The sequence below is a fragment of the Schistocerca cancellata genome, chromosome 6 (genome assembly GCF_023864275.1).
Source record: "Schistocerca cancellata isolate TAMUIC-IGC-003103 chromosome 6, iqSchCanc2.1, whole genome shotgun sequence".
Lineage (NCBI taxonomy): Eukaryota > Metazoa > Arthropoda > Insecta > Orthoptera > Acrididae > Schistocerca > Schistocerca cancellata.
Genome location: NC_064631.1, coordinates 421,230,812 through 421,257,701, shown reverse-complemented (window position 1 = coordinate 421,257,701; position 26,890 = coordinate 421,230,812). Strand labels below are relative to the sequence as shown.

Below are 26,890 nucleotides of genomic sequence, written 5' to 3'. Positions count from 1 at the left end.
ATTGTGAGAGATGGTTGTACTTCAATGCAGAAAGTTGATGATATATCATGTATCACACAGCGAAGCCTGATGATGGAATGACAATCGGGTAATAACTTTACTTGTGGTTTTTCATATTAAGAGTCTTGTAGTTTGTTGTTCGAATAGCATAATTATTTTAAGCAGAGGGAAATACAGCAATAAGTCACGACTTTGAAGTTTGTGTGTTTTTGGCTCTGTTATATCGATATTTTGTTCCTTCCCATTACCTAAGTTCCCTTCTTAGCTACGGAATGGGTAATCATTCAAATGCCTCTCCCGGTAAGACGCGAAGTTCTTCATTCGAAAAATAGTCCAGTGGAGTTAAACCTTAAAATTATGGAAATCGGAAATAATTGCTACAAAGGGTTTTATTGTTTTAATGGCTTCATTTGTGGCCCAATATGACTGTCCTAGGTTTCCCCCGCAGCGGAGTTGTGGAAAAGTGGTGGGGGGCAAAAATGTACCCGAAAATGGGGTATTTTTCGGTTTTGTGATTATATCTCGTAAATGACTCACAATATCGAAAATATAAAGCAATTAAAAATTGTAGGGCATGAAATTCTACATTGAATGAGATCATTTGCATGTTTTTTGGACCACCCGTTTCCATACTAGTGCTCTTCAAAATTGGACCAATTTTACATGTTGATGAAAAATTTTCGTTTTAACCTCTGCGTTTTGGTAATATGGTTGAAACTAACCTATTTATCAATAAAGTGGTTCCTACAAACGATATAGAGGAATAAATTCTGCGTTTGATGAGACCAAAAGTGAAATGGACCACCTGTTTCTGTATGGTTAAGTTTGTACTGTCATTGCTTTGCAAGTAAGGTACTTCACATTTACAAATCTAGGTCTCTAGATCAGTTTTATGCAGAGAGCTCAAAAATAACATTATCATGAGTAAAGATTGAAAAAAAAATCAAAAGACTGTTCAAAGTCAGGGGTAAATTCGGTGACAAGAAATTTTAGGTCAACTTTGGCAATCCCTTATTAAACGGCAAAGCCTTTTTGCACCTTGTTATTCTGCCTTTGTGTATATGTTCTGCTTGGCAAGCCAGTGTAATAATGACAAAAGTGTATCTTTTGTAATTCCTAAGGTAATCGTCCAGAAAGTTACCTTCAAAAAATCAGAACCCTACATTTGACCAAATGTGGAGGCAAATGTATTTATGTGGGTCACATCTAATTTTAATGTAAAATGCACCATTTGGAAGAGCAGCTTTTGCTTTTCTAGAATATTGTGCATAATGTGAGTGTGTAGTTTAACTAGACAGCGGAAGTGCGACAAGTGTGGTGTTCGATAGCTACCCAGAAGACCTGCCCACCAAGAGCATCAAATATGCTGAGCGCATCCGCCGAAGCAAAAGACACACTACTCCTGAGGTCATCTTTACCGAGTTAATGATGGTGACTACGACTCAGGAGCAATTCCTTTCCAATGACAGAAATAAAGGCTTGAAGATGAAGGCTTCTCAGTAAAGCAAGCTAATGAAGACGCAGACCACCTAATTGTTGCCACAGCGGTTGAGGTATCACAGGAAAATGAGAAGGTTGTGGTTGTTGGTGAGGGTACTGACCTTCTCATCATGCTCAATGCCCGAGCCACACCATCAGCAAATATATATTTCTTGAAACCTGGAAGAGGAAAGACCTCATCAAAAGTATGTGGTTCCAGCAGTTTCAAACTGGCAAACAACATTAGAAGGCCACTCATATTTCTCCACTCCAAAAGTGGATGTGACACAACTTCAATACTCTTCGGTCAGGGCAAGAAGAAGGTGGTCAATATACTGGTCAAAAATGAATGTCTTCTGGAAGATTTCAAACCTTTCTTAGAGCATGACACTTAAGCTGAAGCTATTGTCGAAGCTGGCCTCCGATTTTTAACAACCCTCTATGGAGGTACGGCAGGAGACACTTTAGACAAGTTGCGATTCGATCTGTTTTCCAAAGCGACTGTGAAATACAGATTCACACCAGCATCCCTACCACCAACGTCGGAAGCAGCTCACCAGTATTGCTTGAGGACCTACTTACAAGTACAAATGTGGATAGGACACCAGATGGATCGGCTCCTCTGGGGATGTTTGGTCTTAGCCCCGTTCCTACATCCAAAGAATCATCTCCACAGTCTCTTCTCTCAACAATTTCCTGAAAATGCAGCAAGGGCTGTGCAGGTAGTTGTGTGTGTCGGAAGGGTGTTATTAAGTGCTCATTAATTTGTGTCAACTGCAAGTGGAACTCATGCACTAACTCCCACCAACCAAATGAAACGGACGAACCAGATATTGGCGAAGACCTGGACTGTATATATGAGGTGACGAAAAGTAATTACTTTGAAGAGCCGAGTGACGGAGCGTCGGACTCGGAAATTACAGACTTTGAGGAGCCGAGTGGTGCAATGACAGTCAGACGTCGACGTATGTGAAATTTGTGTACATACCTACTTTTACCCTTTTCATCACATACATTTATGTAAAATTTTGTATTTACGGAATATAATAACCACTACTTAATTTCAAGGAGTGTCTATCTCTTCCCGCCTCCTTCATATGAGTTGAATGGGTATCACTATATTATATCGAGGGTTAAGAACGGAGACCACGTATCTGACAAAAGACAAATTTTACAGGGGAGCTAAAAAGTATACCTTTTTAGTAAATATTTTGATTGCTTTGATTTTTTTATTTGGAGCATAATCTTTTATTACTCTCAGGTTGTGCATTGCCTTTTTTGCTTCATTTTGTTATAACATATATTTCTTTAACTTGCAAGTTTTTTTTTGAGCCAGGACTTTTTCTGACATCTGTCAGATACGAGGTCTCATTTCTTAACCCTCGATATATGAAAAACTTTTTTAATATTATTTTTCAAAATTTTACAAAATTTTAATATTTTATTCTATCACTATATTAAATAAGTACAAGACAGTGGGTTGCTATAGTTCTTTATTTAAAAGGGTGTACATAAGAATTACTGAAGAACTACATTTGAAATTGTCCTCATTGACGATGAGAAATGGTCCAACTTTAATGAGGAGCTGTACACAATTGGATGGGCCAATAAATTCACTTTTGGTTTCATCGAATGCAGAATTTATCCCTTTATATCTTTTTTATGAACGACATTATTGATAAGTGGGTTAGTTTCAACGATATTACCAAAAAACAAAGGTTAAAACGAAAATTTTTCATGAACAATTTAGTACTAGTATGGAAACGGGTGGTCAAAAAAATATGCAGATGTCTCATTCAATGCAGAATTTCATGCCCTACAATCTCTAATTCCACTATGTTTTCGATATTGTGAGTCATTTACGAGATATAATCACAAAACCGAAAAAATACCCCCTTTTCGGGTACATTTTTGCCCCCACCACTTTTCCACAACTCCGCCGAGGGGGAAAACCTAGGATAGTCATATTGGAACACAAACGAATCCATTAAAACAATAAAACCTTTTGTATGCTTTTGAATGCTAATTCTACTGGACTATAATTCATGCGACTCTTCTTGGGAAGCGCTGTTTATATTCTAAGCACATCTTCATGCACTTCTCTTGTGAGCTATCCTATTGAAGACTCCGTCGGCGCATGCACGGTATACCAGACTGTCACTGCGCATGCGTTGTTTGAACGCATGAGCTTCTTCAGCAGCTGTGTGCCCTGTTCCCAGCACCTTCCGTAGTGAAATCTCGCCTCATCGACAGACTCCACACCGTTAAATAGCAGAACGGCGCCAGATACGCAGAGAACGATGTTTCTAGTATGGCGGGGTGCCGTACGGTCTCTAATTGGAAACGGCATCGTTCCGTGCGTTTTACCGTGTGAAGGTTATCGATCAGATATCGATGATGCGAGCTTCCACCACAGAGGGCGCGCGGAAGCCCGTGACAGAAGCGCAATCGTTCAAGCACCGTACAAGCATTGACAACTCAATATCCCACGCATGCGCCAGCAGGATCTTAAATGTGGAAGCTCAGTACACTTTCGCCAGTGTACATCTAAAGATGACTAGAAGACTCTGAGCCGACATATCGTGGCAGCATGTTACTATACCATATGGCAGTGCGCCCGACTTTTCACTGAATAAATATGTACTTGTTCATATGCTTCATTATTTATTAGATTAGGAATTATTTTCTTATTTATCACCCTGTCAGAATGTCAGACAAAGGTGATTATTCAGCAGTGTAGATACTACTTTAATTTATATCTAATTTGCGATTATAAATACGCTCTTTTATTGTAAATTATCGGTTTATGTTCACTTGCTGGGGCAGCAATAGCAACCGCTTGACAAGTTTCTTATGAGGTGTGCTTGGAAAGTTTTAAGAATGGGTACGGTACCGCTTGGTTTAGCGGACAGGTACACGGATGGTGGGGAGTGAGTCATTGCCTTGTTCTTGAACTCCCTCTGACAGGAACAGCGTTTCCTTTATTCAGTTCGTTCTGGCATCTGGCTGAGTGTGGGTCTCTTAGGGCTCGTTGCCGGATTCTGTCTGCGTGAAAATGGACGTACAATGGAGCAACGAGTTTGTGTAAGATTTTGTTTTAAAACCGGGAAATCAGCTTCTGAGAATTACGAACTATTAAAAACAGCTTTTGGAGATAATTGTATGAGCCAGTCAAACGTTTTTGCCTGATTCAACAGATTTAAAAATGGCCACGAATCATGTGAAGATGAACCACGATCCGGCTGTCCTTCCACCTCAAAAAACGAACGAAAATGTTGTGAAAGTTCGCTACTTAGGGAGATGGCTGATGAACTTAATTTAAGTTTCAATGCAGTTTAGTCAATTTTTACTGAAGATCTGAACATGCGTCGTGTGTTCGCAAAATTCATTCCAAAAGTGTTGTCAAGTGACCAGAGACAACACCGACTTGAAGTGTGCCAAGAAGTGATTAATCAGACTAAAAATGACACAGATTTGTTAAATAGGGCAATTAAAAGCGACGAATCGTGGGTATGTGTATATGATCCTGAAAACAAAGTACAGTCTTCACAGTGGAAAACTTCAGGTTCACCACGACCGAAAAAAGCATGGCAAAGTCGGTCGAAGGTAAAGAAGGTAAAGACTGATTTTTTTCGATTCTACCGGTATTGTGCATCATGAATTTATCCCTGGAGGACAAACGTTTAACCAGGAATACTACAAATGTGTCCTTGAGCATTTGCCCGAAAAGGTGCGGAAGAAAAGGCCTGCATTGTGGAAAGACAGAAGTTGGGTGCTACACCATGACAATGCTCCGGCTCATCGTGCCTTCTCCATCGTTGGATTTTTGACCAAATTCAAAATTCCTGTGCTTCCACAACCGCCATATTCCCCTGATTTGGCCCCTGCGGACTTCTACCTGTTTCCTAAACTGAAATTTTTCTGAAAGGGAAGCGATTTGACTCGATTGAAGGCAGATACGGAGAGCGTCCTTAACACACTCCAGAAAAAAAAATTCCAGGAATGTTTCCTAAAGTAAAAACACCGTTGCAGTCAGTGCGTTCAGTCAGAAGGGGTCTATTTTAAAGAAGATGCATCACAGTAGCATGTAAGTACCACCATTGTACAATTACAAGCCATTCTTAAATCTTTCCAAGCACACCTCATATGTGTCTTTCACAAATGAATCTAGAGCTGTAGAATGTGAATGTAAAACCTATTACTCAAACTTACACATAATGTGTGTAGTGCAGGACAACAACAAGACGTTTACTAAATGTATCACGTACCATGTTTCAGGTCCAGCGAAACAAATACGACGACTACCATTCTGAGCCCCAACATCCAGAGGGCGGCATTGGCTCCTTGGGTGTGGATCGTTTTGGTGGTGGTCGCCCTGCTCATCTATGCTGCTATAGTGGCCGTCCTTTATAAGGTACTTACTTTAAAGCAAGCTCATGATTTTTCTGTGAATGTGGTATCATACAGTTGTTGATATCTCGAAAGATAGGGTGTGCTAATGTCTAATGTTGCTAGAGGTAATTGGTAATATCCCATTAGTTAGTCCACATCTTACCGTTTTACGTTTTCTTAGGTATTAGTTTAGCCTCCCCCTCCCCCCCCCACCACCACTACTACCACCACCCCCCTCCCCTGTGCAACAGTCATATTCTCTGACTGTACCTTCTCTCTGGCCAGTCAGTAGGATGGTTTCCATGTTGTCGACGTGGCTTTTTGTCTAGGGCAGTGCTTATTTGAACCATTTTTACATCTTTCCCACACCTTTTCCGCTAACATATGTTCGACATCAAGGACTGGGACAGATCTACATATATTTTCCAAATTTTTAAGTAATGCCTGTACAAGGAAGGACGTCCATTGTAGCGCACGTTCTACACACTGTGCAATTCTGTCTGAAGCACCTCTTATGTGAGTGGTTGAATTAGGCGCCAAAAAATCGAACACGGGAGCTAGTCTGTTGTAGGGGGGTCGATAAGTACCCAAGAGGTCGCAGCTCCCTAAAAATGTAGGGAACGCACTGTTCATGCCAGCGCTACTAACTCCTGTTGCGTACCTTGGAATATGTGACTGTCGAATTTGGGGCACACGGACTCCGAGGAATGGTTACCACTTCAGGCAGCCATTGCTGTGACGGGGTGGCATCCATGGGGAGAAGACCTAACTGGAGTGTGTGACGCCATGGTGGATGAATGCAATGAAGAGGATCAAATTTTTGCACAAGGCCCCAGCAGTCTCATCAGACAGAAAGAATCGGTTCAGTGCGGAATGTTACAACCCAAAGGCTTTCCCTTACCTGGCCATGTCATGGGAGGAAAATCAACTCTCGATATTTTGTCCATTTTAATCTCCAGAAAAGTCTTAGACCAGCTGCTTCAGTATTGCAGTGGGAGAGGAAACCTCGTGTTGCGAGTCCAGTAAAGGCGTCCGTTCGAAGGCTGAAAGAAAACATCCATAGCGGTTTTGTTTGTTCCTGAACGGTATACGATAGCAATCCGGGAACATGCAAATATCAGTATTAAGGAGGAGAAAGATGGAAGAATAGGGTTTGTCGTTTAATCAACAACGGGCTTCTTTAAAGTTAAAACTGAGAGAAGAATGGACATCTGCTCTCAAAATAGTGGACAATAAATTCAGATGTAAGAAAGGTTGCGTCTTGATTGCTCACTCATTGCAACTTCGCTCCTCTAGCTACGTTTAAGTTCGATCAGTAGCGGCTAGTGACTGGTACAATTTATTAAGCATATCCATTAGGTTGTTTTAGAACACTTGAATGTTTATTCAATATAAACACAGAAATCTGCAACCAGCTAGTTTTTTCAAATGTTTCGGATCTTCTCAAGCTCGTCTTCAGATGATGCAGAGGAAGTTAAATGACTCTTTCATAGCGTAATGGTGGGAGCTGTCTCTGTGACAATAAGATGTAACAAGCTTAACATGCTTTAAAATATCATCATTAATATTATTTATAGGACGATTTGGACCCAAAAATGAATTCTGTGCTTTCTGTGACAGTATTGGCGACTTTGTTATTAATATATATGTACCAGCTTCCATTGTGATTGACAGTTGGTAACACATCACTCACTTTCGCGGGCAAGTGCTCTACCATTTGAGCTACCAAGCACGACCCCGTCCTCACAGCTTTACTTCTGCCAGTATCTCGTCTCCTCGGTTTTAATCTGCCAGGAAGTTTCATATCAGCGCACACTCCGCTGCAGAGTGAATATATCATTCTGGAATATCAACAAGAACAACAACAAAAACATCTGCTACGTGAAATGAAATCAGTTTCCAATATGAATTTCCCATGGAGTGTGAAGAAAATAAACCGTATAAACAATGATTTATCGTCGGTGTTAATCCTGAACGTTGACTCGGAAGAGTGGTGCAAAGGCGACTGCGTCCACTGAAAGTAATGTCAGAAGGCAATAAAGTTGGCGTTTGTGTTGTTCTTTATAAATGGTGATTCAAACCACTTCACCCATGGTCCGTTTCTCTTCTGTTGTGTTTAAGTGCATGGGTGGTTCGATGCTTCATCGTGACAGATCGACGTATGAACGATGAAACTCCGTGTTTAGCAGTTATCGACTAACAGGGAGAATGTGTGGAGGTCGATGTTGTGACAGTGGAGGTGATACTGTTACTACAGTTAACTTGACCTTATAGTTAACACACATTCATAGTTCTCCTATGTATATTCAGTAATGTCCATCGGAGGGACAATTCTGAGTTACCAAGAGAAGGTGCTCGAAGGTAGGAGGCAAAAATGAATCGGTACCAAAGCAGGTGTGTAGAAAACATGATTCAGAGTAGTTGATGCCCTGTGATGTGCTTCGCAGTCAAATGAAAACCGAACTCCCACCACAGTTGGGCAATGATTTGATTCCGTTCAAAAGCAATCACCACACGCGTTAAAACATTTATCCTTCTGGGAGACGAGACAATCAGTTCCTGTTTCTCAGAACGCGGTGAACTGCTTTGACGGTTCTACAATCGCATCCATTCTTGCACTTCCTCGTCTGACTGAAACCAACGTCTACACACAGTATTCTACAGGTTGGCGAAGATGTAAGAATTACACGGTGGAAGATCCGGGCTGTACGGGGGATGTTGCAGTGCTTCCCAACCTAATCTCTGAAACGTAGCCTTCTCTCGATTGGCAGTATAAGGACGGACGTTATCGTCCGACAGCGTTCCTGAGCGTTTTGGCTCTATGGTGCGTCGCAGTTTCTGCAAAATGTCTTCATAGCGCCTCAAAAATGTCTCCATACCGTAGCGGACTGATTGTGGTTCCACGCTCAAGGAACTCAACGAGCAGAGGGCCTCTGCAGTCGAAGAAAGAGGTCATCGTATCCTTACCGGAACTGAGGTGAACAGCTTTGGATTTCTTTTGTTGGAGAGATGTGAAATATTTCCACTGTTCGCTTTGCCGTTTGCTCTCGGACTGTTGAAATCCTGTCCAGCAGAATCACCCTGTTGCACTAAAACGCCCGCCCGAACACTGCCAGTCGGACTAAAGCTATGATTCAGCGATTTGGTTGGGAAACACTCCACCATCCTCCATACAGCCCGGATATTTTACCTTGTGATTTTACATCTCTGGCGACATGAAGAAAGACATGCGCGGACATCGGTTTCAGTTGGACGAGGAAGTGCAAGAGTGGGGTGCGGTAGAGACCCGTCAGCGGCCGATTGCGTTCCATGAAACAGAAATTGACCGTCTCGTCTCCCAGTGGGATAAATGTCTTAAAGCATGTGGTGATTACTTTTGAATGGAACCATTACCTGGTCACGTTGTGGCGAGTGTTGGGTTTTCGTTTGACTAGCCCTTTAACGTAGTGCTTTCTTTGACCGTGCAAACTGCTTACTATATTGGCAAACAAATTTAACTGCTCTTTCATTCATCGTCAGTAGAAAATTTGAAAGCTTAATCTGAATTTTTCTTTGTTTACTTATATGATGGACACAGTTCACCTGACGTAGTTGATGGTCATGTGTGAAGTTACAAAGTATATCTGCAAAACAAGAGCCCACAGACATGTGGAATATGTTTTTCATCAATGAAGTTGAAATAATTTCGCAGTGATCGCGGAAGTGAAGTTACACTATAAATCTGCAAAACAATGTACTTAACGAAATTTTCGCAATAGTTGTGATGTGAACACAACAAGCGTAACTAGGACAGGTCTTACAGGAAATGTACACGTTCCTTTTCACGGACCAGATATCAAAGTGTGTTAGTATAAAATGTTTAACAGATCAGAAACCACAATACTGTACGGAATTGCTGACAAATGCCAGAAGATAGTCATACAGACCAAAACTAGCAGCACATTTTAATCACATTTATACAGTAGCTGATGGTGTGGCTGCGTAAGTACGAGGGTTGCCCAAAAAGTAATGCATCGCATTTTTTTCTTCAACAATTTTTTATTGAACATCATGAGAATTACACACACGAAAGAATGGTGTTTTATCTACATACCCTATTTTTCCACATAATCTCCATCCGATTCTATGGCCTTCGTCCAGCGCGAAACAAGGTCGTGTATGCCCTGTCGTTGCCAGTTCTTGTCCTGGTGGCGGAGCCAGTGCTTCACTGTGTGAATCACCTCACCATCGTCCTCAAAGTGTCTTCCACGAATGGCACATTTTAATGGTCCAAACAAGTGGAAGTCCGAGGGGACTGGGTCTGGGATGTAGGGTGGATGGGGTAACACTGTCCAACCCTGTTTTGCGATGTGTTCAGCAGTCCTCAGACCGGGGCCGAGGATTATCGTGTTGCAGCAAAACATCTCCTGGGTTCCTGTGGCGCCGAAGTCGCCGGAAGCGAGTCTTGAATTTTGTTAATGTGTTTACATATGCTTCTGAATAAATGATATCGCCTCTTGCTATCACGTCAATGAAAAACACACCGTCACAATCCCAAAAACGGTGATCATGACCTTACCGACGGAAGCAGTTGCTTTGAATTTTTTCTCCGGTGGGGAATGGGAATGGCGCAATTACATCGACCGATGAACCAAGGTTTCATCCCCTGTCACAATCCGGGACAAAAATCCTCTCCCTCAGCTTCAAAACGTTGCAACAAATCAAGACAAATGTTTTTTCTGTGCGATTTGTGATCCACCGTTAGACATCGCGGGACCCATCTCGCACACACTTTTGATTATCCAAGAGTGTGGATAATTGCATCCACACTTCCTTTGCTGATTGACAGATGCAGCGCCAACTGCCGAGTCGTAATGCGTCTGTTCTCGCGAATGACATCAGCTCGTTGCAACATGTCAGGTGTGACAGACGTGGATGGTCTCTCGACCGCTGCAAATCGTGGAGCTCCGCCGAAACCCCTTCTGACGACCTGACCCTCCTTGCACAGCGACTAAGTGTACTTCGTCGACAGCAGATGCTCCATAGACGTTGCACAAGCGTTCGTGAATATTCCTCACAGTTTCTTTCTCTGCAGTGAGAAATTCAGTGGCGGCACATTGCTTGTAACGTACATCACCTAAAGACGCCATTTTGTAACTGTCGTGCAGCTACACTATCTGTCGGAAGTGACGGAAACTTGGTGCGCTTTCTCAGGAGACTTTAAAGTAATACATACGTAACGTTTCGCATGAGAAAAAAAAATGTGGTGCCTTACTTTCTGGGCAATCCTCGTATGTCTTTCATTAATGATTTCATTTAGCGATTTTCGATGCAGGTACGTGTTGATCTTCAAGATACAGTCTTTCCACACTTACTAGGAAATTTTAGAAATCTATTTAACGGGGATTATGATTGTTCTTCTTTTTTATGTATGTATTATATCTCAGGAATTTCTTGATATTAATATAGCGGTTTGTTATGTGGTTGCAGATGGGATTCTTCAAGCGAAAGAAACCCACAGCAAGGAGATCAGAAGCAGAAGGTAAGTTGATGGGTTATTTATCTATGAAAAGTAACTGATAAATCCAGCTTGTGCTCAGTTTTGTACGAAGCACAATGCCTTAGATTTTAAAGTAAATACAGCACTTACACGATTAATACACTAGTAGTTGTGAAAACAGAAAGCAAGGCAGAGAGATGGAAGATTCGAATACAACGTTCCGTTGATGAGGAGAACACTATAGAGCAAGCAGTTGCTCAAATTGGGCAAGGATGGGCCAGCGAGTTGTCGCGGCCTTGTGACCTGGGACGCCGACTGAACACCAACAAATCCAACATACAACACGTACTAATCACTGTCGGCTACGCGCAACCTTATATTAGGTTGGTGCGTAAGTTCGTAGCGTTTTTGTTTTGAGTGTTGGTATTTCGATTCCTATAGGAGTATTTATCGATTTTCGCTTTTTATTTGCAGTTCACTGTTGCTGTTTGAGTTTACATATTGTCATTTTGTCATCTGGAGATAGTGAGCGAACCTGCGGATGCTAGAAAATGAAGTGCCAAGTGGAGAAATCGTAACATTTCCGACGTAATTTTTCTGTTTGAGTTCAATAGGTGGTTAACAGCAACGGAGGTAGCCAGAAACATTTTGGCCGTGTATTGCGATAATGCCATGTGACAGAGCACGGCAAGAAAACGATTTTCTCGTTTTGAGGATTGTTTCGACGTTAGTGACTCTCCACATTCAGAAACACTTTCGGTGTTTGATGAAGATCCTTTAAACCAGTTAATCTACAATGCCTATGTGAGTGTACTATAGGACTGGCAAGTGTGGTGAACTGTGATCATTCTAACATCGTGCGATATTTACATGCACTGGGGAAGCTTCAAAAATTAGGTATATGGGTACCGCATGCTCTAAGCCAAAATCACAAAAATCGGCAGGCGGCAATATGTGCAACTCTGCTTGCTCGTCGCCCGTGGGTCGTGATCAACACCGACCGCTCCTATCCTGTATCGTTTCTGGTGACGAGAATCGGAGTCCTTATGCCAACAAAAGGAAAAGAGAGGAATGACTGAGCCCAAACAAAGCAGCAACTCCCCATACAAAGACCAGCGTGCATCCACAAAAGATGCATCTCGTGGAACAGCGACGGTGTGATGTACTAAGAATTGCTTCCTCGAGGTGTAACTATTACTGTTGACATTTATTGTCAGCAACTGAGACGTCTTGCAGAATCAAACCAAGAATAAAGACCGGGAGGACTGCATGAAGTGACGCTACTTCACCATAACGCCCGCCCGCATTCCGCTAGACTAACAAAGAGACGCTATACAATAGTTGGGTTGGGAAATCATTCTGCACCCACCTTGTTCACCCGATCTTGCGCCCTCAGATTTTCACCTTTTCCGCTCTCTATCGAACAAATAAATCACAGCTGCAAAATACTAACGCGAATTCTTTACAGACAAATGGAAAAACTGGTAGAAGTCGAACTCGGGGAAGATGAATTTGGATTCCGTAAAAATGTTGGAACACGTGAGGCAATACTGACCTTACGTCTTATCTTAGAAGAAAGATTAAGGAAAGGCAAACCTACGTTTCTAGCATTTGTAGACTTAGAGAAAGCTTTTGACAATGTTGACTGGAATACTCTCTTTCAAATTCTGAAGGTGGCAGGGGTAAAATACAGGGAGCGAAAGGCTATTTACAATTTGTACAGAAACCAAATGGCAGTTATAAGAGTCGAGGGACATGAAAGGGTAGCAGTCGGTGGGAAGGGAGTGAGACAGGATTGTAGCCTATCCCCGATGTTATTCAATCTGTATATTGAGAAAGCAGTAAAGGAAACAAAAGAAAAATTCGGAGTAGGTATTCAAATCCATGGAGAAGAAATAAAAACTTTGAGGTTCGCCGATGACATTGTAATTCTGTCAGAGACAGCAAAGGACTTGGAAGAGCAGTTGAACGGAATGGACAGTGTCTTGAAAGGAGGACATAAGATAAACATGAACAAAAGCAAAACGAGGATAATGGAATGTAGTCGAATTAAGTCGGGTGATGCTGAGGGAATTAGATTAGGAAATGAGACACTTAAAGTAGTAAAGGAGTTTTGCTATTTGGGGAACAAAATAACTGATGATGGTCGAAGTAGAGAGGATATAAAATGTAGACTGGCAATGGCAAGGAAAGCGTTTCTGAAGAAGAGGAATTTGTTAACATCGAGTATAGATTTACGTGTCAGGAAGTCGTTTCTGAAAGTATTTGTATGGAGTGTAGCCATGTATGGAAGTGAAACATGGACTATAAATAGTTTGGACACGAAGAGAATAGAAGCTTTCGAAATGTGGTGCTACAGAAGAATGCTGAAAATTAGATGGGTAGATCACGTAACTAATGAGGAGGTTTTGAATAGAATAGGGGAGAAGACGAGTTTGTGGCACAACTTGACAAGAAGGAGGGACCAGTTGGTAGGGCATGTTCTGAGGCATCAAGGGATCACAAATTTAGCATTGGAGTGCAGCGTGAAGGGTAAAAATCGTAAAGGGATACCAAGAGATGAATACACTAAGCAGATTCAGAAGGATGTAGGTTGCAGTAAGTACTGGGAGATGAAGAAGCTTGCACAGGATAGAGTAGCATGGAAAGCTGCATCAAACCAGTCTCAGGACTGAAGATCACAGCAACAACAACATCGAACAATCTTAAAGGAATTTCATTTCTGTAGGAAAATGGGCTCCGCCACGTAGCTCGATGCATTCTGTAGTCATTTCTACAGTAGCTACCCCAGCGTTGGCAGACTGTTACAAATAGTGAAGGAGAATATATTATTGATGAGCAAAGTCTCTGTTACGTGTATCTGTTGTGGAAATACGCGACGAACTTATACACCAATCCAGTACTAAAGACAGTAGATTCAGGCTTCGCTAATTAACGCGATATGTCGCACGAATAAAGCAAATATTTCTGATTAGGTGAGAAAACCTACTGTAGAAATCCCAGCGAAATATTGTTATAAAGCTCTGCTTTATACTATGCAAATATCGCTACTTATTATGAATTGGGGGAAAAGCGAAGGAGCAGAAAGGTTCTATGCATCGCGCCTGTCAGTATCTGGAGAGATAGGGCTATCCAAACAACGCTATCGACTCTTGAAATGTATCGCTCTCTATAAGTAACAGGATGTTACTAGAAAACTTTGTAAAAATTCCCACACGTACTCAAAAATTTTGGAAAGTTATTAACAACAGAACGCCATTTCCTGCATCATAGTTTTCACGCAGAGACATAGTCTGCAGCTGCAATGTGTTCGAAAGAGTGAAACGGTCCAATAGTTGTTCTTTATTCATAAATTCAGTTTAGAACATTATCGATTTTCGAATTATAAATTAAGTCTTCAGATATCACCTGATCATTCATATCTATTATAATGCCAATTGAAACGTAAAATATTTTACAGCAGTCTGTGTCTATACCCGTCAGAGAGATCGGCCCTTCACTGATAGATTAACTTTTTTTTTCACGCAATGTTGCTTCGACTGTCTTAATAGCGTGATACTGTTTCCCCTCTCTTCCTATGTGTTACTACGTTCTTGGTCTCGCCGGCCGGATTTGGCCGAGCGGTTCTAGGCGCTTCAGTCTGGAACCGCGCGACCGCTACGGTTGGAAGTTCGAATCCTGCCTCGGGCATGGATGTGTGTGATGTCCTTAGGTTAGTTAGGTTTAAGTAGTTCTAAGTTCTAGGGGACTGATGACCTCAGAAGTTATATCCCATAGTGAGGGGACTGATGACCTCAGAAGTTAAGTCCCATACTGCTCAGAGCCATTTGAACCATTTATTGGTCTCTACATATTTACTACATCCAACATCTTCCGTAATCTGTTCGACATATTCTTGTCTTTATTTGTCCTTTCAGTTTTCCTCTCCACAATCACTTTGTGTGTTAGATCAACTGTTACTTGATGCCGAGAAAAATATTTCTCCCTTTTTGAATCGAAGTTTCTTGTATTTCTTTTCTGACCTATTGTTTCCATTATCTCTTCCGCTGGTAGTTCATCTGACCAGTTTTAACAACTTTATACGGCACCGCATTTTCAACGCTTTCAGTTTCTAATTTTCCGCCTGTTACATGTTTGAGTTCAGTAATTCGATACAAAGCAGTATTCTTGATGAACACTTCCAGGAACTTCTTCAACTTCATATCAGTTTTTTATACCAGTAGACCCCCTTTGTTAATCTATCGATAAGATTTATTCGCTTGAATGTACCTATTTGTGGTATATTTCTTGCTTTGGATATCTTGCGTAATCTCGCATTCCAGGTACCGTACATGAATTCTTGCGTTCGTTCAACAGCTTTGTATCTCCAATATTGATATTAAGCACCTCAATATTCCCCAAGAACACTCTACGAGGCTACCTTAGCTGACTTTATCCTGATTTCACGTACTGTGCTAAGTATACTTTTCATTTCGTGGAGCGTGTTTTCTCTTCTTTGCGAGGTAGGATACGATGTCCTCAAACCTCTCCATTGCTATCTGTTCCTCCTGAATTCTTACTGCTCCTCTGATAACGACCTTTGATCTGTTGTCGCCAGAAACGTGATTCATTCAACCAAGCGACACGTTTCCAATGATCCACAGTCCTAATCTCGACGGTCACGAATCCATTGCCATCGCAATTGACGATTTCGTTGGGTAAACATGGGAATACATAAGAGTTCGTCTGCTACGGAGCCCCACGAACAACAATGTGCGCGGAACGGTGTGCTCCGAATGCTTGCGCCTGCATAAACATTGAATTCTGTCGCCAGGTCTGCCACAGATTGCCGCCTGTCGTGCTTCACAGAACGGGCAAACCTTCGACCTCCACGATCTGGAATGAGGCGGCGACGTTGCTTCTCATGATTTCACCTTCTAGTGCTCACGACTGAACATGCGAACAGCATCACTGTTTCTTATCTGCTCGATCCACGCCATAACAATCTGTCCTTTACCAAAGTCGTTTATGTCAGTGAATTTGTGGCCTGTATGTTGCTTTGCTAGGATGATTATCCTCTCGCCTTAGCTCCGCTTGCATACAGGGTGTTTATAATTAAACTTTCACTACTTTAGCCAGTGTAGACGGAAAACTATTTACCGTATGGGTACCCAGCTTTATACGAATGATGTTCAGACTGTGCGCTACGGGATTTGCGTTGTTATTAGTGTTAGTGTCATGAATTTCCGTTAGGTACGGCGACGTGGGATTGAAACACAGACATCAGTGTGCATTACAGCTGCAGACAGACAACATGGGTCTGGACAAGGTGAACAGGGCTTTACTCGTAAAGCTGTGTTATCAAAACGACGGCAATAGTCCTGCTGCTCTTAGCGAGTGTCGACGAACGAAAGGAATACTGGAGGGGTTCTCTTTCTGCACTAGGGTTGAAAATCATGATTCGGAAGTTCGAATTAACTGGCGAGTTGAGAGTTACCCCTGGGAGAGGCCGACGGCCAACTGCACCACAAATTGTTGAAGAACTTACTGTTGGCACGGTTGAGGACGCTGGACGCAAAGTGCGTTCTTCAAGCTGTGCACAAGCTATCACGACAGATGCACATTCCATAGTAGATCGTTCGAAAAGTGCTGTGAACATTTGTGAAATGTTATCCCTACTCCAATTGCAGTTGAAGGTAGTCGTCACATCAAGCAACGTTTGTAGATTGGAAAGTTAACATGGTACACGATTAAAAAATGTTACCCTCTCATGTGGAAATGAAAACGTATCCTTCAATGACCACAAAATAACACCACCGCATCCGAATTTTACTGTTGGCACTACACACGCTGGCAGAAGACTTTATTTCTCTTCTGCATGTGCTTAAAAACGTTCCCACAAAGTTCCATTGTCCTCGTTTCCATATGGGCCCTCTCAGGTAGCGAATGTTTAATTAGAACCACACTGTGCTATCCCTACCGCATCACGTGCGGCATTCTATCTCGCAGTAGGCAGTGGTCATAGACTTTGGTTCATCAGTGTTTGTTGAATTTAAATGTAAAGACAAAATTATGCTATCTATAGTCCGCCACACCTTCACCTGCCCATGTTAGGCAAAATTTTCTGCCTGACTCATGTAGTACTATCACCGTCAGAGGGTGGCACGGGACTACAAGTCCCACCGCCACACCTCCAAAGTGAATTGCAGTGACGCAGTCACTGCCCAGTGGAAATTTACTGCCTCACCAACACAGTTAGACCGCAATAGACCGGTGATGCTGTATTGTAACATATCACCCCGGACTACAAGTCCTTAAAAAAAAAAAACGTTGGGAGATAGCAGATGGTGATTCAAACATTATTATTGTCGGGAGGCAGCAGATAGTGATTCAAACGCTGTCATACATTAGCAGCAGATGGTGATTCAAACATTAAAATTGTTGGGAGGCAGCAGATGGTGATTCAAACGCTGTCATACATTAGTGTTTCTTAAACATCAGAAATCTTTAGGTAGTATTATTAAAGTTTATGTAATGCTTGAGGCAGGTATTGAAAATGTGAAGTTAATCGTTAACAGTGTTTTATTGTTTAAAGCACAATGATACAAGACATGCAGATATACATTACAAAAGTTTTTTAAAAAAGTAAGGCATTAGAATTCTTGTCCGTTGTTTAAAATTCAAGGTATGCAAATTTTGTTTTATAAAAAGTAAGGTATATATAGATTCTTCTCCTTTAATCTGTTGGTGGCATTTACACGTAACATTAGGGTTGCCATCCGTCCCGATATATCGGAACTGTCAGCGTCATGGACCTACTTGTCCCGACAACACCAAATTTTGTTCCGGTTTTGCAAAATACTGTTATGAGCTTGGCTCAAGTACTGAAGTAGCGTCATCTGTTGGTAAAACACGTAAAAGCAGGCTCAATTAATTTTATTCATGTCAGCAAGTTCAAGCTGAGTATCCTGGACCGAAGATGTAAGCATCTTCTAAATCTAGCGCCATCATTCGAGATACAGTAGAGCGCCGATTATCCGAAGTACACTCCTGGAAATGGAAAAAAGAACAAATTGACACCGGTGTGTCAGACCCACCATACTTGCTCCGGACACTGCGAGAGGGCTGTACAAGCAATGATCACACGCACGGCACAGCGGACACACCAGGAACCGCGGTGTTGGCCGTCGAATGGCGCTAGCTGCGCAGCATTTGTGCACCGCCGCCGTCAGTGTCAGCCAGTTTGCCGTGGCATACGGAGCTCCATCGCAGTCTTTAACACTGGTAGCATGCCGCGACAGCGTGGACGTGAACCGTATGTGCAGTTGACGGACTTTGAGCGAGGGCGTATAGTGGGCAGGCGGGAGGCCGGGTGGACGTACCGCCGAATTGCTCAACACGTGGGGCGTGAGGTCTCCACAGTACATCGATGTTGTCGCCAGTGGTCGGCGGAAGGTGCACGTGCCTGTCGACCTGGGACCGGACCGCAGCGACGCACGGATGCACGCCAAGACCGTAGGATCCTACGCAGTGCCGTAGGGGACCGCACCGCCACTTCCCAGCAAATTAGGGACACTGTTGCTCCTGGGGTATCGGCGAGGACCATTCGCAACCGTCTCCATGAAGCTGGGCTACGGTCCCGCACACCGTTAGGCCGTCTTCCGCTCACGCCCCAACATCGTGCAGCCCGCCTCCAGTGGTGTCGCGACAGGCGTGAATGGAGGGACGAATGGAGACGTGTCGTCTTCAGCGATGAGAGTCGCTTCTGCCTTGGTGCCAATGATGGTCGTATGCGTGTTTGGCACCGTGCAGGTGAGCGCCACAATCAGGACTGCATACGACCGAGGCACACAGGGCCAACACCCGGCATCATGGTGTGGGGAGCGATCTCCTACACTGGCCGTACACCACTGGTGATCGTCGAGGGGACACTGAATAGTGCACGGTACATCCAAACCGTCACCGAACCCATCGTTCTACCATTCCTAGACCGGCAAGGGAACTTGCTGTTCCAACAGGACAATGCACGTCCGCATGTATCCCGTGCCACCCAACGTGCTCTAGAAGGTGTAAGTCAACTACCTTGGCCAGCAAGATCTCCGGATCTGTCCCCCATTGAGCATGTTTGGGACTGGATGAAGCGTCGTCTCACGCGGTCTGCACGTCCAGCACGAACGCTGGTCCAACTGAGGCGCCAGGTGGAAATGGCATGGCAAGCCGTTCCACAGGACTACATCCAGCATCTCTACGATCGTCTCCATGGGAGAATAGCAGCCTGCATTGCTGCGAAAGGTGGATATACACTGTACTAGTGCCGACATTGTGCATGCTCTGTTGCCTGTGTCTATGTGCCTGTGGTTCTGTCAGTGTGATCATGTGATGTATCTGACCCCAGGAATGTGTCAATAAAGCTTCCCCTTCCTGGGACAATGAATTCACGGTGTTCTTATTTCAATTTCCAGGAGTGTAATTTGGGGACATGGGTGTTCGGAAAACTGGTTTGTTCAGATAATCTAACTGTACATGTTTTTTTATATCCGTAATTGTCGACTTCCCCACCTTGTACTCATTGGATAAAGCGGTTGCAGATTCACCTTCTTCTAACATTTTAATAATCTCGTACTTGTCCTTCATAGAAAGGACAACACGTTTACGTTTAAGCATTTTGTACCGTCAAGTTCACTTCTTTACGCAGCAGCACACTAGTGGTCGTAACAGAGAACAGAAGGTGACTGTTTGCACCGTGAGAAGCTCTTCTTGGGGGCGCGCAATCCTTCAAACTGCGCGGAGTGCCACGCCTCGACTCTCAGCTGGCGCAGCTGTTGCTGTGAACAGCTTTGATACTGCCGCTAGTTCTACTGCCAGTGCCAAGCCGACAGAGGTGTGCTGATTGTTGAAACACAGCGACTGGCGACTTGGCCTGTCAGCAGCGCCTTGTGAAGGCCCCATTAGAAGCAATGTTCCACCAGCGGTGGCCCAGTGCGGCGACTACTGTGGGAAACTTGGTTTGGGAGTGCTGTAATACCAGACTTCTCCAGTAGAAAAGGGCTGGAACTACAAGCAGCGCCAAGCGAAAGAACCGGACGGTTCCCGTTTGAATAGCGATCTGATAAAACGATTCTTTCTAAACGTATATCAACAACGAGTGTAAGTTCGTAACGTTTGAAGCATTTCCTACGGGGTATCCTCCCCCCATGATCCATGGACCTTGTCGTTGGTCGGGAGGCTTGAGTGCCTCAGCGCTACAGATAGCCGTGCCGTAGGTGCAGCCACAACGGAGGGGTATCTGTTGGGAGGCCAGACAAACGTGTGGTTGCTGAAGAGGGGCAGCAGCCTTTTCAATAGTTGCAGAGGCAACAGTCTGGATGATTGACTGATCGGGCCTTGTAACATTAACCAAAACGGCCTTGCTGTGCTGATATTGTGAACGGCTGAAAGCAAGGGGAAACTACAGCTGTAATTTTTCCTGAGGACATGCAGGTACACTGTATGGTTAAATGATGATGGCGTCCTGTGGGGTAAAATATTCCGCAGTTAGAGAGAGTTTCAGAGAGAGCATTAGAGAACGATTGACAAGTACAGGGGAACGAAATACAATAGTAGAAAAATGGGTAGCTTTGAGAAATGAAATACTGAAGGCAGTAGAGGATCAAGTAGGTAAAAAGACGAGGGATAGTATAAATCCTTGGGTAACAGAAGAGATATTGAATTTAATTGACGAAAGGAGAAAACACAAAATGAAGCAGGGATGGATAGACGACAAATGATAAGGATATAGAGGCATATCTCACTACGGGTAAGACAGATAGTGCCTACAGGAAAATTAAAGAGATCTTTGTCGAAAAGAGAACCACATGTATGAATATCAAGAGCTCAGGTGGAAACCCAGTTCTAAGCAAAGAAGGGAAAGCAGAAAAGTGGAAGGAGTATTTAGAGGGTCTATACAAGAGCGATGTCCTTGAGGGCAATATTATGGAAATGGAAGAGAACGCAGATGAAGATGAGATGGGAGATATGATACTGTGTGAATAATTTGACAGAGCACTGAAAGAACTAAGTCGAAACAACGTCCCGGGAGTAGACAACATTTCATTAGAACTTCTGATAGCCTTGAGAGAGCCAGCCAAGACAAAACTCTACGTCCTGGTGAGCAAGATGTATGAGACAGGTGAAATACCAACAGACTTTAAGAAGAATATAGTAATTCCGATCCCAAAGAAAGCAGGTGTTGAAGGTGTGAAAATTACCGAACTATTAGTATAATTAGTCATGGCTGCAAAATACTAACACTAATTCTTTACAGACGAATGGAAAAACTGGTAGAAGCCGGCCTCGGGGAGATCAGTTTGGATTCCATAGAAATGTTGGAACACGCGAGGCAATACTGACCCTACGACTTGTCTTAGAAGATAGATTAAGGAAAGGAAAACCTACGTTTCTAGAATTTGTAGACATACAGAAAACTTTTGACAATGTTGACTGGAATCTCTCTTTCAAATTCTGCAAGTTGCAAGGCTAAAACATAGCCAGCGAATGGCAATTTGTACAGAAACCAGATGGCAGTTATAAGAATCGAGGGCCATGAAAGGGAAGCAGTGATTGAGAAGGGAGTGAGACAGGTGTAGCCTATCCTTGCTGTATTCAATCTGTATATTGAGCAAGCAGTAAGGAAAACAAAAGAAAAATTTGTAGGAGAAATTAAAATCCATGGAGAAGAAGTAAAAGCTTTGAGGTTTGCTGACGACAGTGTAATTCTGTCTGAGACAGCAAAGGACCTAGAGGAGCAGTTGAACGGAATGGACAGTGTCTTCAAAGGAGGATATAAGATGAACATCAACAAAAGCAAAACGAGGATAATGGAATGTAGTCGAATTAAATTAGGTGATGCTGAGGGAATTAGATTAGGAAATGGGACACTTAAAGTAGTAGATGAGATTTGCTATTTGGGGAGTAAAATAACTGATGATGGTCGAAATAGAGAGGATATAAAATATAGATTGGCTATGGCAAGGAAGCCGTTTTTGAAGAAGAGAAATTTGTTAACACCGAGTAGAGATTTAAGTGTTAGGAAGTCTTTTCTGGGAGTAGCCATGTATGGAAGTAAAACATGGACTATAAATAGTTTAGACAAGAAGAAAATAGAAGCTTTTGAAATGTGATGCTACAAGAAGATGCTGATGATTAGATGGGTATATCACATAACTAATGAGGAGGTACTGAACAGAATTGGGGAGAAGAGAAATTTGTAGCGTAACTTGACTAGAAGAAGCGATGGGTTGGTAGGACACATTCTGAGGCATCAAGGGATCACCAATTTAGTAAAAATCGTAGAGGAAGACTAGAAGATGAATACAGTAAGCAGATACAGAAGGATGTAGGTTGCACTAGTTACTCGCAGATGAAGGCCACAACAACTACTGCGGGTATATAGGGGTGAAGTGTTAGTAACATGTACCTCTATGACTAAAGTGTTATTGTCGACTGTTTATCGTCTGATAAACTTATCATAGCTTACGAAAACGTCTAAGGATGATTATATAATAGAGAGAGAGGTCTTTTGTCAGGAAAGGACGTACGCATCACGAAGCGGTATGTGAGATTTGTAGCTGTTTCTTCTCAGTAACTCACGGAGGTAAGGTAGATGTGACATCACGTATCGACAAAGAATCATACAAATAGATTCGCGATAGCATCGACCTCAAAGCCTGCGTCTATATTCATGATTAAAGAAGAAACTCAGGAACAAGTGCTCCCTGCTGCTGCAGAACTAACAACAGTTTATAAAGGTGTTAAGCGTCAACAATCCTTAAGTTCTCTTGACTGTACCGTAAAACTGAATGCCGCAGGGTGTCCTGACTCCTACGTCGGCGCAAAGCAGTCTACCGCCGAGACCAGAGCTACAGCGGTTGTGAAAGATATTCTCGCACCACACTCCGCGTCCGAATGCATAAAACAATTCCAAGAAGCTTCATTTTACGGCATAGACACCGACACACGAAAAACAAGGCTCAAAAGATGTTTCCTTTAGTTTGAGACGTCCCCTTCGAAAAATTAATGAATTACTGTGCTGATAAACCCCTTACGTTATTTGATTTTTAAACAGCTGAGCAGAACTGAACGTACTCAGACATTTCGTTCTTTACTTATTCTGATCAACACTAAACTGACACACAAGGGACGTCGAACAGATGTGCAGAACTATAGACCTGTATCTCGAACGTCGATCAGTTGTAGAATTTTGGAACACGTATTATGTTCGAGTATAATGACTTTTCTGGAGACTAGAAATCTACTCTGTAGGAATCAGCATGGATTTCGAAAAAGACGGTCGTGTGAAACCCAGCTCGCGCTATCCGTCCACGAGGCAGAGGCCCATAGACACAGGTTCCCAGGTAGATGCCGTGTTTCTTGACTTCCGCAAGGCGTTCGATACAGTTCCCCACAGTCGTTTAATGAACAAAGTAAGAGCATATGGACTATCAGACCAATTGTATGATGGGATTGAAGAGTTCCTAGATAACAGAACGCAGCATGTCATTCTCAAGGGAGAGAAGTCGTCCGAAGTAAGAGTGATTTCAGGTGTGCCGCAGGGGAGTGTCGTAGGACCGTTGCCATTCACAATATACATAAATGACCTTGTGGATGACATCGGAATTTGACTAAGGCTTTTTGCGGATGATGCTGTGGTATATCGAGAGGTTGTAACAATGGAAAATTGTACTGAAATGCAGGAGCATCTGCAGCGAATTGACGCATGGTGCAGGGAATGGCAATTGAATCTCAATGTAGACAAGTGTAATGTGCTGCGAATACATAGAAAGATAGATCCCTTATCATTTAGCTACAAAATAGCAGTTCAGCAACTGGAAGCAGTTAATTCCATAAATTATCTGGGAGTACGGATTAGGAGTGATTTAAAATGGAATGATCATATAAAGTTGATCGTCAGTAAGGCAGATGCCAGACTGAGATTCATTGGAAGAATCCTAAGGAAATGCAATCCGAAAACAAAGGAAGTAGGTTATAGTACGCTTCGCCCACTGCTTGAATACTGCTCAGCAGTGTGGGATCCGTACGAGATAGGGTTGATAGAAGAGATAGAGAAGATCCAACGGAGAGCAGCGTGCTTCGTTACAGGATCATTTAGTAATCGCGAAAGCGTTACGGAGATGATAGATAAACTCCAGTGGAAGACTCTGCAGGAGAGACGCTCAGTAGAACGGTACGGGTTTTTGTTGAAGTTTCGAGAACATACCTTCACCGAAGAGTCAAGCAGTATATTGCTCCCTCCTACGTATATCTCGCGAAGAGAGCATGAGGATAAAATCAGAGAGATTAGAGCCCACACAGAAGCATACCGACAATCCTTCTTTCCACGAACAATACGAGACTGGAATAGAAGGGAGAACCGATAGAGGTACTCAAGGTACCCTCCGCCACACACCGTCAGGTGGCTTGCGGAGTATGGATGTAGATGTAGATGTAGACAATATTTTTAGCTCAACGCAATCTGACTTTCAATAATCCCTACAAAAGAATGGCCCTGACTAACAATAACCTATACCTTTCATGAATCACTTACCTCACGAAAATCTTCGTTACTCGAACTACTGCAAAACAGCGAGAGCCAATACTGACAGCTAAATAAAAGATTCTAACTACTGAAGACACTAACTACTGATAGGCATACTAAGCAAATGAAAGATTTTGATAGAGAACAAACAATGTATTTACCTTAAGATTGTTCAAAAGTCATAATATATATATCAGTTCATGATATCCAGTATTACAAATTTACTCTTTCTGGGGAAACACGTCCAGATCGTCCGCTCTTAAAATTCTGCCATCTCTCCCCACTTCCACCACTACTGGCGGCTCACTTCCAACTGCGCAACGCTACGCGCTGTTCACATCCAACTGCCCAACACTACAATAGAGAATATTTCAACAACACCACAGCACAGTCAGTGATTTTCATACAAAGCGCTACGTGACGTTACCAACATAAAAACCTAAACAGCCTACTTACAAGTTGTTCAATACTTCACTGAAACTGACGGAATCCAGTAGAAGCTGTTAAAGTTTGATACGCTGAATAACGGAACATCGGAAACAATTGCAAAGTTTTGTCTAGACACTGTAAGACAACAACAATTTCCATTAAATAAGTGAGTTGCTTTTTGTGAGGACAATCCAATACCAACTTCGGAGGGCAGCGGAATGTGTTTCACAAAATTAAAGAAGAACTAGGAAAAAATGGCGAAGAAAATGGATGCTCTGCCCATATTTTCCCGAATACTGTACCAAGCTCTGCTGGAGTCTTAACTGTCGTTATTGAAATAGTCGTCATGAAAATATTTGATTATACACTCCTGGAAATGGAAAAAAGAACACATTGACACCGGTGTGTCAGACCCACCATACTTGCTCCGGACACTGCGAGAGGGCTGTACAAGCAATGATCACACGCACGGCACAGCGGACACACCAGGAACCGCGGTGTTGGCCGTCGAATGGCGCTAGCTGCGCAGCATTTGTACACCGCCGCCGTCAGTGTCAGCCAGTTTGCCGTGGCATACGGAGCTCCATCGCAGTCTTTAACACTGGTAGCATGCCGCGACAGCGTGGACGTGAACCGTATGTGCAGTTGACGGACTTTGAGCGAGGGCGTATAGTGGGCATGCGGGAGGCCGGGTGGACGTACCGCCGAATTGCTCAACACGTGGGGCGTGAGGTCTCCACAGTACATCGATGTTGTCGCCAGTGGTCGGCGGAAGGTGCACGTGCCCGTCGACCTGGGACCGGACCGCAGCGACGCACGGATGCACGCCAAGACCGTAGGATCCTACGCAGTGCCGTAGGGGACCGCACCGCCACTTCCCAGCAAATTAGGGACACTGTTGCTCCTGGGGTATCGGCGAGGACCATTCGCAACCGTCTCCATGAAGCTGGGCTACGGTCCCGCACACCGTTAGGCCGTCTTCCGCTCACGCCCCAACATCGTGCAGCCCGCCTCCAGTGGTGTCGCGACAGGCGTGAATGGAGGGACGAATGGAGACGTGTCGTCTTCAGCGATGAGAGTCGCTTCTGCCTTGGTGCCAATGATGGTCGTATGCGTGTTTGGCGCCGTGTAGGTGAGCGCCACAATCAGGACTGCATACGACCGAGGCACACAGGGCCAACACCCGGCATCATGGTGTGGGGAGCGATCTCCTACACTGGCCGTACACCACTGGTGATCGTCGAGGGGACACTGAATAGTGCACGGTACATCCAAACCGTCATCGAACCCATCGTTCTACCATTCCTAGACCGGCAAGGGAACTTGCTGTTCCAACAGGACAATGCACTTCCGCATGTATCCCGTGCCACCCAACGTGCTCTAGAAGGTGTAAGTCAACTACCCTGGCCAGCAAGATCTCCGGATCTGTCCCCCATTGAGCATGTTTGGGACTGGATGAAGCGTCGTCTCACGCGGTCTGCACGTCCAGCACGAACGCTGGTCCAACTGAGGCGCCAGGTGGAAATGGCATGGCAAGCCGTTCCACAGGACTACATCCA

The 26,890-nt window shown here is 43.5% G+C and overlaps 1 protein-coding gene across 1 annotated transcript in view; it reads left to right on the top strand.

Moving 5' to 3' along the window:
* Window positions 1-26,890, top strand: part of LOC126088359 (integrin alpha-IIb-like) — a 269,521-nt gene that overhangs the window by 167,114 nt on the left and 75,517 nt on the right. The window contains exons 14-15 of the mRNA XM_049906497.1: window positions 5,758-5,893; window positions 11,341-11,392. Of these exons, the coding sequence (XP_049762454.1) occupies window positions 5,758-5,893; window positions 11,341-11,392 (188 nt within the window). The remainder of the gene's footprint in view (window positions 1-5,757; window positions 5,894-11,340; window positions 11,393-26,890) is intronic.